The 13,440-nt window shown below is 40.6% G+C and overlaps 1 protein-coding gene across 2 annotated transcripts in view; it reads left to right on the forward strand.

Moving 5' to 3' along the window:
• ipo9 (importin 9) overlaps nucleotides 1–13,440 on the forward strand; it is a 149,990-nt gene that overhangs the window by 83,895 nt on the left and 52,655 nt on the right. For both annotated transcript variants that reach the window (XM_059950511.1, XM_059950510.1), the window contains exons 14-15: nucleotides 4,206–4,365; nucleotides 8,601–8,827. In XM_059950511.1, the coding sequence (XP_059806494.1) occupies nucleotides 4,206–4,365; nucleotides 8,601–8,827 (387 nt within the window). The remainder of the gene's footprint in view (nucleotides 1–4,205; nucleotides 4,366–8,600; nucleotides 8,828–13,440) is intronic.

Consider the following 13,440-nt stretch of genomic DNA (forward strand, 5'->3'; position numbering starts at 1 on the left):
TGTTTCAACAGATAAAGGCTCCTTAGACGATTTCTTACTTGTAGCCATTTTAAGTTCGGCAAAGTTAGATCAAATATAGTTTTAAAAGAAAAAAAAGTCAATCGAAAATATCAACTCATTTGATTAAATTCGAAAAGATTAGATTAAAGGGTGATTATAGTTAGAAAAGTGAAGAGCGCCTAAAAGGCAGATGTTTACGTCGCCATCTTGAAACTCCACCCCGCCTCATTTCTGAACTGTGTGACCACTAGTTCAAGATTTTCTGGCAGAGGAAACAACTTTTCCACATCCCCTATGAAAACCCCTCAACATCTTCTTGCTAGAGCCAAGTCCTAGCTCTGAACTTTAGCATATATGTCTCTAGAGATGGTTTACCTTAAAAGTCCAAGTCCAGTTATTATCACAATGTGTATACCATATGTAACCGTGAGGTTCATCATCTTGCAGGAAGCCCCAAAATAAAGAAACACACGAAAACCCTATCACCATGAAAACAGATCAAGTCCTGCAAAGAAAGAACAACAAACAATCTACAGAACTTGAATTGCAGTCACTGAAGTCAAGTCAAGAGCCACAGTATGAGTTCTGTGGATTGTTTTTTTCTCTTTTCACAGCCATACCTGCAGAGTCAAGAGTCCTGTTTGCTGAATATTTCAGGATACCACAAAAATGCCAGGTTGGACATACAGTTTGAAATGGGAAATTACAGGCTATGGATTGCAGTAATCATAGTCCCAATGAAGTATATTTAGTAGAAATAATTGTAGCTTTGTTAGTTAAAGTGATGTTGTGCCGTGGTATTTTTGAACAGCTCATCATTGGTTAATGAATTAGTAAGAGTAATTATGGACATCTTTAAGGAAAAAGGATGAGCCCTGTTGCCTATTTATGTTAAATCTTGGTGTTTCTGTGATTCAGAGATTCCTAGGAAGTCAAGAATGAGGCATAAAACTTGTTGCTTACAGCCATTTTATTAAATGTTACCAGAACAAACAAAAAAAGACAATGGAGAAGAAGTTGTGGTAGTCTCATGTCCAGACTAGACTAGAGATAAACAACATTCCAGTGATAACTAAAAAACTTGTAGAAAAATACAGAAGGAACTGTACCATAATTACTAGAAAATTCACAAGTACATGTGTACAGGCGATTATGCAAGCATAGGAATGCTGATTTCAAGGAAAATAACATTTATGCGTATACATTCTTTTACTATTTATAAAAGTGTAACATAAATATGTTATTTTATGATTCCAAAACACAAAACTAATCAAAAGAAAAACATAGAACTGGGAAGTGCATGTCTCCTTAGTTTTTATCTTTGCGAAAGCAAGCTTATAAATAAATGAGTATTACAATCGGGGATTTTGATCAATTTAACTGAGAATTTTTATTTGTGAATCACGTGCTCCTTTTCTCACAGAAGAGCCTAAAAATGGAAAATTGTAAAATTCATAAACTGAAATGTCAGCAGTTCAAAAATACTCATCCCCCTTTGCTCAGTATTTAGTTGGACCTGTTACAGCTAGTAGTCTTTTTAGATAAGTCTCTGTTAGATATGCAGAATGTGGTGCCCATTCCTTCTTGCAAAATTACTCAAGCTGTGCCAGGTTAGTTGGGGAGTGGAAGTGGACAACCATCTTGAGGTCTTGCCAGAGATGTTTGAATGGGTTAAGGTCAGGGCTCTTATTGGACCACTCAAGGACATCAATTTTCTTCATTTGAAGCCACTCCATGGTTGCCCTGGCAATGTCCTTTGAGTTGTTGCCTTGCTGAAAGACAAACTTCCTCCCCAGTTTAAGTTTTCTGGCATTGACTAACATACTTCTCCAGGAGTGAAGGTAAGTGAAGTTATCCTCAGTGGTTGAAGAGCCTAATAGTTGTTCCTGAACCTCGTGGTATGGGCCCTGAGGGTCCTCTACCTCCTTTCCAATGGCAGCAGTAAGAAGAGAGCATGACCTGGGTCCTGCATCAGTGTTTCTTGTAGATGTGTCCAATGGTGGGGAGGGCTTTACTTATTTTCATTTTATTTTGTTTAACTGCATCTTCATTCTCTCTGTGGATATGGCCCAGTCTATCATAGTTTAAGCACTCTCCACCATGGAGCATTGCCGCACGAAAGCAGCATCCACCATCCCAACATCTACAGACTCACCTCATGTTCTCAATACTTTTGCTTGCTTATTATTGTTGTTGTTCTTTCTTTTTGTATTTGCGGTTTGTTTGTTGCGCATTGGTTGTCTACTCTGCTGAGTGTAGTCTTTCATTGATTCTATTGTATTTATTGAGTATGCGCACAAGAAAATGAATCTGTGTTATATATGGTGATATATATGTATTTTGATAATAAATTTATTTCAAATTTTGAACTAAATGATTCTTAGGGGAGAGTGAGGGGGTGTGGGAGGAAATGGCTTTGATGCCTGGCTTGTACTACCTTAGCAATGAGAGTGCTAAGTAGAAGAGCATAGAGCAAGCTTTTCTCTGCTTCTAGTGCAAGGATTGTCCTTGCCCTTGGAGCCCATGGTGTCATGGTACAGGTTGAGTACCCCTTATCCAAAATGCTTGGGGCCAGAAATATTTTACGTTTCAGATTTTGGAATATATAGCAAGCTGACTTGGGATCACCATATTTTCCAACTCAATTTATGTATAAACAGTAAACCTTACACTTGTTCCATCTGAAAAACGTACATAACAGTAAAAATTATTGCATACCATTAATATGAAAATGTAATGTGTACAGGGTAACGAAAGCAAACAGTCATATCGGGAAAATACCTGAATCAGCTGTTGAACAAGAATAAACAATGGTAGCCTTTCAGTCACCACCTACGATGCCGTGTTTTGTTTAAAAAAGTTAAAGCACACTGTATTCACTTTTTAGTTTTTATTTTAGATTTAATGTAAGGTGTAAAAATAATCAGTGTTAACTGCAATGAATTTCTCTGCTTCTTCATGATCAGCAGATGCTTTATCTTTGAAATTTTTAAAATCTTTAGATATTTAAATCTGTGCCTTTTCTTAGACTTATGCAACCTGCAGCTGCATATTAACAACTACTTTCAATTTTTGGTTTGTTGTGATAAATTTTGCTTGTTTCATGATCAGCAGACCGTTAATTGGCATATGTTCACTCCAATACTGATGAATGTATTCTTTCAATACACAAATGAGATCTTCATTTTTCACTTCTGCAGCTTTTTCTTATTTTTCATTAACTCGTGCTTGCTCCATATATGAGGTCACTTTTTAGAGCTGTATGTGGTGCATAAAGACCTCCACATTGCCTGGAAACCTCCCCAGTGCTTTGTGGAATTTTCCATTTGTGATGTCATGTCAGCACTCAAAATAAAATTAGGATTTTGGATTTTCAGATAAGGAGCACTCAACTGTATATGGAATAACCCAGACAGGTTTGCAGGAAGGACAATATATTTAACACGTGCTCAGTGGCTCGTTATTAGATGCAGATATGTGCTTAATAAATGGTCACAGGAGTTGAACACAATGTGGTCTTCTGCTGTAGCCCAACCACTTGAAGGTTCGACATGTTATACTTCACAGTTGTTCTTCTGCACACTATTGTTGCAGCATGTGGTTATTTGAGTTACTTTCGCATTCCTGTCAGTTTGAGCAGTTAGGCTGTTCTCCTCAGACCTTTCTCATTAACAAGACATTTGCACCCACAGAACTGCCACTCACTGGATTTTTTTTTGCTTTTCTACACCGTTCTCTGGAAACTATAAAGACTATTGTGTATGACAACCCCAAGAGATCATCATTTTCTGAGATACTCAAACCAACAATCTCTCTACTGTCAAAGTCACCTAGATTACATTTTTTCCCCATTCTGATCTTTGGACTGATCAACAACTGAACCTCTTGACTATGACTGCATGCTTTTGTGCAATGAGTTGCTGAGTAGGTATTTATATTAGCATACAGGAGTACCTAATAAACTGTCCACTGAGTGTCCACTGTCTTGTGTGAGTCTAGATGAAACTCTATACTGGCTTGACTGGTTCTGTGAGAATTGGTTCAGGTACTCAGTAGTCTTGTATGAATTATTCTATTCCATTGGAGCTTGGATAGTGTTCAAGGTGGCGATGAAAGATGAACAAATAACTTCTTCGTCTCTCCCCTCATCTCACTCCCCCCTCTCTCTCTTCCCCCGGTTTCCTTCCCTCACTTCTCGCCCTCAGTATCTCCGTTCTTGCTTGGCCGTGCACTCTGGGCTGCCAGCCGATTCACTACAGTAATGACTCCTGAACTGATCCAGCAGTTTCTGCAAGCAACTGTGAGTGGTCTGCATGAGACCCAGCCGCCATCAGTGAGAATCTCAGCTGTTCGAGCCATCTGGGGGTAATTTGCAACCTTGACCGTTTACGTCAGCAATAAATTTATTTTATCTCTTTTTCCTTCTAATAGATCAGTAACATCCTTGGCTGCACAGTTGGTTTAATTTTGCAAACATTCCAGTTTCCAGTAGACTAGAAGACAACAAGTATAATATTACATAAACAATGCATACCAAACGTTAGAGGAACTCAGGTTAGGCAGCAGTTATGGAGGGGAAGATAAGAATGGTGAATTATAGAATAGTTAGCCTGACTGCTGTTGGCAAGATAAAAAATAACGCTGGAACAGATCAGATGAATTAGATATGACATGCCCATCAGATTTGTTAACTGTCTGTTAACATAGAGCAAAAAACAAAAAATCCTGATTTTTTTTTTGCTGTCTTTTCTTTATTTTGAATGTTGTTAAACATATCTGAATGATCCCTGTGCTTAGCGGGATTATATTTCCTCTAGTGGGGAAGTCAAGGACCAAGGGGCACAATCTCGGAATGGAATGAGTCCCTTTAGAACAGAAACAGCGGTTAACTTGAGGATGGTGAATCTGGAATTAATTGAGATGGATATCTGTGGAGGCCAAGTTATTGGGTATATTTAAAGCAGAGGTCAATTGGTTCTTGATTAGTAAGGGCACCAAAGATTATGGGGAGAATGCAGGAGAATGGGATTGAGAGGGATAATATTTAGTCATGGAATGACGAAACAGACTAGACGGGCCATATAGATTAATTCTGCTGCTGTGTCTTCTGCTGAACAATAGGTGCAGAAGTAGACCATTCGGCCCCTCGAGTCTGCACCGCCATTCTGAGATCATGGCTGATCATTCACTATCAATACCCAGTCCCTGCCTTGACCCCATATCCCTTGATTCCCCTATCCATCAGATATCTATCTAGCTCCTTCTTGAAAGCATCCAGAGAATTGGCCTCCACTGTCTTTCGAGGCAGTGCATTCCACACCTCCACAACTCTCTGGGAGAAGAAGTTTTTCCTCAACTCTGTTTTAAATAACTGACCTCTTATTCTCAATCCATGCCCTCTGGTACTGGACTCTCCCAACATCTGGAACATATTTCCTGCCTCAATCCTATCAAATCCTTTAATTATCTTAAACGTTTCAATCAGATCCCCTGTCAATCTCCTCAATTCCAGTGTGTACAAGCCCAATCTCTCCAATCTCTCTGTGTAAGACGCCCTGCCATCCCAGGAATCAACCTAGTGAATCTACGCTGCACTTCCTCAATTACCAGAATGTCCTTCCTTAAACCTGGAGACCAAAACTGTACACAATATTCCAGGTGTGGTCTCACCAGGGCCCTGTACAAATGCAAAAGGACATCCTTGCTCTTGTACTCAATTCCCCTTGTAATAAAGGCCAACATTCCATTTGCCCTCTTCACTGCCTGTTGCACTTGCTCATTCACCTTCATTGACTGATGAACTAGGACTCCTAGGTCTCTTTGCATTTCTCCCTTACCTAACTCTACACCGTTCAGACAATACTCTGCCCTCTTGTTCCTGCTTCCCAAGTGGATAACTTCACATTTATTCACATTGAATGACATCTGCCAAGTATCTGCCCACTCACCCAGCCTATCCAAGTCTCCCTGTATTCTCCTAACGTCCTCTTCGCAAGTCACACTGCCACCCAGTTTAGTATCGTCAGCAAACTTGCTGATATAGTTTTCAATGCCCTCATCTAATCGTAAAGAGCTGTGGTCCCAATACAGAGCCCTGTGATACCCCACTAGTCACCTCCAGCCAGTCCGAGAAACACCCATTCACTGCTACCCTTTGCTTTCTATCTGCCAACCAGTTTTCTTTCCATGTTGAAACCCTGCCCCCAATACCATGAGCTCTGATTTTACTCACCAATCTCCTATGTGGCACCTTATCAAATGCCTTTTGAAAATCTAGGTATACTACATCCACTGGCTTACCCTTGTCTAACATCCTTGTTACACCCTCAAAAAACTCCCAACAGATTAGTCAAGCATGATTTGCCCTTGGTAAATCCATGCTGGCTCAGCCTAATCCTATTACTGCCATCAAGATATGCCACTATTTCGTCCTTAATAATGGACTCAAGCATCTTCCCCACGACTGACGTTAGGCTAACAGGGCGATAGTTCTCCGTTTTCTCCTTCCCTCCCTTCTTGAAAAGTGGGATAACATTAGCCACTCTCCAATCTTCAGGAACTGATCCTGAATCTAAGGAACATTGGAAAATGATTACCAATGCATCAGCAATTTCCTGAGCCACCTCTTTTAGAACCCTCGGATGCAGACTATCTGGACCCGGGGATTTATTAGCCTTCAGTCCTATCAGTCTACTCATCACAGTTTCTTTCCTAATGTCAATCTGTTTCAATTCCTCTGATATCTTATGACCCTGGCCCATCCATACATCTGGGAGATTGCTTGTGTCCTCCCTGGTGAAGACAGATCTAAAGTACGCATTAAATTCTGTTGCCATTTCCCTGTTTCCCATAACAATTTCTCCCAATTCATTCTTCAAGGAGCCAACATTGTTCTTAACTATCTTCTTTCTCTTCAGATAGCTAAAAAAGCTTTTGCTATCCCTTTTTATATTCCTGGCTGGACTGAGCTCATACCTGATTTTTTCTCTCTGTATTGCTTTTTTAGTTAAGATCTGCTGTTCTTTAAAACTTTCCCAATCATCTGTATTCCCACTCATCTTGGCCCTGTCATACTTCTTTTTCTTTAATGCTATACAATCTCTGACTTCCTTTGTCAACCACTGTGGCCCCTTCCCCCTCTTTGAATCCTTCCTTCTCATTGGAATTAACTGCTTTTGCATCTTTTGTATTATCCCCAAGAATATCTGCCACTGCTGATCCACTGTCTTTCCTGCCAGGGCATCCGCCCATTTAACTTTGGCCAGCTCTTCCCTCAGGCTCCGTAGTCTCCTTTATCTAATTGCAACACTGACACCTCTGATCTGCCCTTATCCCTCTCAAATTGTAGATAAAAACTTATCATGTTATGATCACTACTTCCTAATGGCTCCTTTACTTCAAGATCACTTATCAATTCCTGTTCATTACACATCACCAAGTCCAAAATAGCCTCGTTCCTGGTTGGCTCAAGCACAAGTTGTTCCAAAAATACATCCCTTAGACACTCCACAAACTCCCTATCCTGGGGTCCAGCACCTACCTGATTCTCCCAGTTCACCTGCATGTTGAAATCTCCCATAACAACTGCATTACCTTTAGCACATGCCAATGTTAACTCCCTAATCAACTTGTACCCAATATCCATGCTACTGTTTGGGGGCCTGTACACAACACCCATTAGGGTCTTTTTACCCTTACTGTTCATGTTACTGAACATAGCCTATTGTTTATTTTCTGAACTTCATAAGAATGAATGGGTATCTTATAGAAACATTTTAGGCTATAAAAGGGATAGATGATCCAGGAAAGTTGTTTCCACTGATGGGTGAGACTAGAACTAGGAGACATTGCCTCAGGATTTGGGGGAGTAGATATAGGATGGAGATGAGGAGGAACTACTTTTCTCAGTGGTGAATCTGTGAAACCCAGGGAAGCAGTAGAGGCTACCTCATTAAATTTATTTAAGAGTCCAAAACAGGCTTAATATCACTGGCATATGTCATAAAATTTGTTTTGTGACAGCAGTATATTGCAATAAATAATAAAACTATAAATTACAATAAATGAATCTTTAAAAAAAGAAAAATTAGTGCACAAAGAGAGGGTTAAAAATACTGAAGGCAGAGTTCATGGGTTCATTGTCAATTCAGAGGTCTGATGGTAGAGAGGAAGAATGTTGTTCCTGAAAGTTTGAGTGTATCTTCAAGCTCCTGTACTGACCTTGATGATAGCATGAGAAGTGGCCATGTCCTGAGAGATGGGTCCTAAATGATAGATGCTGCCTTTTTGAGGCACTGTCTTTTGAAGGTGTCATGATGCTAGGGAGGCTATTGCCCTTGAAGGTGCTGGCTGTGTTTACACATTTCTGCAGCTTTGTCCAATCTGGCACAGTAGCCCTTCCATAGTAGTTAGGTGAATCTTTGCATAGCAATGGAATTAAGGGTTATGGAGAAATGGCAGGGAGTCCAAGGCCAGAGTAGCCATGATCTTATGAATGATGGAGCTGATTCAACGGGCCAGCTAGCTTACTCTGGCTCCTAGTTATTAAGCTCTTATGTTAAGCAAATAAGTCTAATGTACCCTCTTCCCTTTTCCCACAGGTACTGTGACCAGTTGAAAATTTCTGATTGTACCCGTGTGTTACAACCATTCTTGCATAGCATCCTGGATGGCCTCATTCAACTTGCTACTCAGTTCAGTTCTGAGGTGCTCACCCTTGTCATGGAGACCTTGTGTGTTGTCTGTACTGTGGACCCCGCCTTCACTATCAGTGTGGAAAATAAAGTCTGCCCCCTTACCATCGCCATCTTCCTCAAGTACAGTAACGGTACGTAAGACAGAGGTAGGGATTATTCCATGGAGCAGAATCCGATATCACTGGCAGGTTGTGAAATTTGTTGTTTTGCGGCAGTAGTACATCACATAAATTACAATATGTATGTATTAAAAATTAATTAAGTTGTGAAAAAAGAGGAAAAGGAAAACTGAGGTGGTGTTCATGGGTTCTTAGTCCATTCAGGGATCTGATAGTGGAAGAGGGGATGCTGTTCCTGAATCATTGAGTTGTGTCTTCAGGCTGCTGTACCTTTTCCTTGATCATAGCAATGAGAAGAGGGCATGTCCTGGGTGACAAGGGTCCTTTTTGAGGGTGTCCTGGATGCTGGCCATCATTGGGCAATGGATTGGGGCTTCCAATTCAGATCTGAGTTCTGTAACAATAGTGAGACTATGATAACATGAATGCCATTAAGATGCAACTTAAAGACAAAGTTGAGTTAGGAAGACCTATTTATTTAGAGGTACTGCTCAGTAACAGGTCCTTCTAGCCCAGCGAGCTTGGTTTGCCCAATTACAGCCATGTGTCTAATTAACCTACTAACCCATACGTCTTTAGAATGTAGTAGGAAACCCAGGGAGAATGTACAGACTCCCTTTGGACAGTGGCAGGAATTATACTGTGGTCGTTGGCACTGTGAAGCAATGTGCTCATTGCTGCCCTACCATTCCACTCCTGCTGTATTATTGAACCCCTTAAAATCTGGTGGGGGGTGGTTAACTTTTTGTGAATTCCTCTATGTTGTGTAGGAAAGACATTGATTTCACAAAATGCATATCTAGTGTTTGGTGGAGTGGGTGAACTTGTGTGGCTGCAGTGATTTACATGAACCTTAACTGTTGATCCTGGCAATCAAATGATTAATGTATGAGGAGTGTTTGATGGTTCTGGGTCTGTTCTCACTGGAGTAATTGAATCTGTTCATAATTGGACAGTTACCGAAGTAACTTGTCACCGATACTAAAATAACTGGGCCCACAACAGCATTGGCTCCTGTCACCTACACTGTTCTCAGTTGGAACAGAAAACAGCTACTTTTATGCAGAATTGGCTTATCAGTTATTGATGTTGATTATTGTAAATTGTATACAGTATGTTGGAATCTTTACTTGCAAGATCAATCACCATTCACAACAGGTGTTAAAAATAAATCAAAACTTCCAATGGACAGCCAGTGGTATTTTGAAGTTAGTAAAAACAATAGAGACTTAGTTGCTGGGTGTGTTGCACATGCTTCTGTTATCTTGGCTGTGTCTGGCACCCCTTTTGTGCAAAAGGATGCTATGTATTAGGAAGACCTTCTGGAAAAGTCTCACTAGGAGGCCTCACTCATTTGGCTTGAGTACCCACTGCCACAGTAAGCAGAGGTATCTCACTTCAAAGGTCTCACTTGACTATAACTGCCCCAGGCAATCTTTACCTTACTGCAACTTCCACGCAGTAGATTGGGATTGTAAGATGAAAAACTTAAATCTGAGTTATATAACAGTAGCATGACTTCAATAACATGAAGTTCATTAAAATTGAGCTGAAAGACAAAGGTGAAATAGGAGGAGCTGTATTATTGAACCCCTTTGAAAACTTGTTGGAAGCTAGTAAATTTTTCTTGGAGTTCATGTGAATGATGCAGCCATTGAACTCTTGGTCTCCTTGCATGCCCTCATTGAATGGAGGAGTGTGCCAGGCGCATACAGCTTTCCTCTCAGCTCTGACCTCAGGAATTGGCCTATTAAAAAGCCAGTGTTCTTTCTGGCGTGTTGCTCTGGCCATAAGGTCCAATAAGGGATTTAGCTGAGGCTTTATAATGCATTGGTCAGACCACACTTGGAGCAGCTTTGAGCCCCTAATCTAAGAAAGGGTGTTTTGAATTGGAAAGGACCCAGAGGAGGTTCAAAGAATTACTCCAGGGATGAAAGAGTTAATGCTTGAGTAGTGTTTGATGGCTCTGAGCCTTTACTCTCTGAAGTTTAGGAAAATGAGGGGGGATCTCATTAAAATCTATTGAATATTGAAAGGCCTAGATAGAGTGGAAATGGAGAGGGTGTTTCCTATAGTGGGTGTGTCTAGGACCAATGGGCACGGTCTTAATTAGAGGGCATCCCCTTTTGAACAGAGATGAAGAATTTATTGAGCCAAAAGGGTGGTGAATCTGGAATTCATTGCTACTGATGGGTCTAGGTACCAAGTTATTGGGTGTAATTACAAGGTTATCTAGATACCACATGAGTATTGGGCTTGTGAGAAAGGTGACCAAGTAAAGGCAGGAGGACCAAATCTACAGTGTAAGAACAAAAAAAGACTACGGAACAGTTAAAAAATATGGTGCCAGCAAGCAGCAATTCCTTGGTCGACATTTTCCAGATAGCCAATTTCTTCAATTATTTCACTTTCTCTTCATCTACTGCTAGCTCTTTTTGTCTTGATTGTCTTTTGGAACTGAAGTGCAGTTTGGAATTTGATCAAATGATCTAGTGCTCTCCACTGTTTGGAGAGGTTGGAGAGCATAAGCTGCCTCATGAAGAAGACCAGTTACAGGGTCATGAACGACTCCCATTTTGAAGCGTTGAGTAAGATTGAAGCATCAAGGCAAATGCAGAGGAGGTCAGCGGTCACTTTCCATGGAGGTCATGGGGTCGATGGCGGTCGGTAGCTGGCCAGGAGTGTTCAGACTCAACTTGGTGGCCACTCTTCATGAAAGGACTGAGTTCCTGTGGCCACTCTCATTGATATTTGCAGGAGAATGTTTTTGAAATTCTTAAGATTTGTGTGATTATTGGACTGTAGTTTATATTGGTCTCCTTCAGTTTTTAGTGTTTTCTTCTCATTGCCAATTGGTGGATGGGCAATGCGTTAGTTTTGGGCAAGGGAAGAGTTAGGGATTTGGGAGTCTGATGTTCTTAGTGTTTTTTTATGGGTGTTCTTTTAGTTTTTGTGTGTGAGGGAGTTTGGAGATTTGATGTTATTGTTGCTCTTCTGCAAGGGAGGGGTTGGAGTTTGATGTTATTGTCATTGTTTTTTTGCGAAGGGGGGCTTTGTTGTTTTCCGTGTGGGCAATCTATTAGAGTCCTTTTTTTTGCAGGGATGGTGTGGGGGCTCTGGGGTTGCAAGTTTTGTTTCTTTCACTTTTTTGAGCAAGGAGTTGCTGCCTTATCTGTCAACAATGCCCATGGTTTTTCTGTATTTTTTGGCTATCTGGAGAAGATGAATATCAGAGTTGTATGTGCGTACTTCGCCAATAAAATGAATCTTTGAAGATGGTGAATATTTAAAATGCAGTTTTGACTCAGAAGAGCAAGGATCTTACATTAAATTCACAATGTAAAAATTCTGATTCCACAGCTTGCTTAGAATGTCGACTGTTGAATCAGAATCAGGTTTAATATCACTGATACTGTATAGGTTGTGAAATTTCTTTTGCAGTAGCACCACAGTACAATACATAACCTACATCCAGGGTTTTAATGCCCTGGTTAAGATTTCTATTGCTGTGCTGTAGATTTTTCATTTCAGCAGTTTTTTGGAAAAACAGTGTGTCTGGTAGAATGTTTTGGTTTTGGCTAAAGATAAGAAGCCCTGCTGTTCAACTTAGGAATGTTGTGTCAGCCCATTAGGATGGTGGGACCTGGAGAAAGCTCTAGAGAGCACAGGATGGAAAGAGATTTGTCATGGACAGCAGTCTGGTCTGAGTCTTTTGGTGGAAGCTGTGGAGTGGAACAGAATGGAAGATGTTGCGTGAAGTTTCTTCTGTAGATGAATGGCTCCAAGGAAAAAGGGCCAGTGCTCTTGAGAGAGCCAGTTTGTTGGAGATGGCCTTCGAGGGAAGTTCAAAGTGTGGCGAAGAGACGAGTGCCAACGGTCATACATATTTTGCCTGGTCTAACTGTAATGGGCCCTTTTAATTTTTTTCTTTCTTTCTTTCTCTTACTAACTGATAGAGTTGAAATTAGTAAATATGCTTTCTTTATTATTTTATGCCGTGTGCAATCTGTTATTTCGTTCTGAACGATAATTGTGTATGGGCAGTATTTACACAGCATTCAAATTAAGGTTTCTTTAATCTGAACATCATGACGTTCCTGTTTGGTTGAACCCTAAATCATACCAACCCTTAGATATATATTGTTTATGAAAAGTGGCCTTTTCATTTCTGAGTCACGTGGCTGTTAGCAGAGGTAACAAGTTTGCATATAAGCCTGATGAAAGGATTACATGTATTAAAAATTTAAATAAGTAATGGAAAGGGAGAGCAGAAGTAATAAGGAATGTTCGTCAGTTGGTTCATTGTCCCTTCAGAAATCTGATGGCAGAGGAAGAAGCTGTTCCTAAAATGTTTAATGTGTGTCTTCAGGCCCCTGTACCACTTCACCGATGATAGTAATGAGAAGAGGGCATATGCTGGGAGATAAGGGTCCTTAGTGATGGATGCCACATTTTTGAGGTCTTTTGAAGGTGTTCTTGATGACAGGGAGGCTGATGCTCATGGTGGAGCCAGCTGAGTTTGCAATTTTCTGCTCCTTTGCAGTGCCTCCTTCAGACCAGACAGTGATACAACCAGTCAGAATGCTCTCCACAGTACATCTGCAGAAATTTGCTGGAGTCTTTGG

The sequence above is a fragment of the Hypanus sabinus genome, chromosome 25 (genome assembly GCF_030144855.1).
Source record: "Hypanus sabinus isolate sHypSab1 chromosome 25, sHypSab1.hap1, whole genome shotgun sequence".
In the NCBI taxonomy this organism is placed as follows: Eukaryota; Metazoa; Chordata; class Chondrichthyes; order Myliobatiformes; family Dasyatidae; genus Hypanus; species Hypanus sabinus.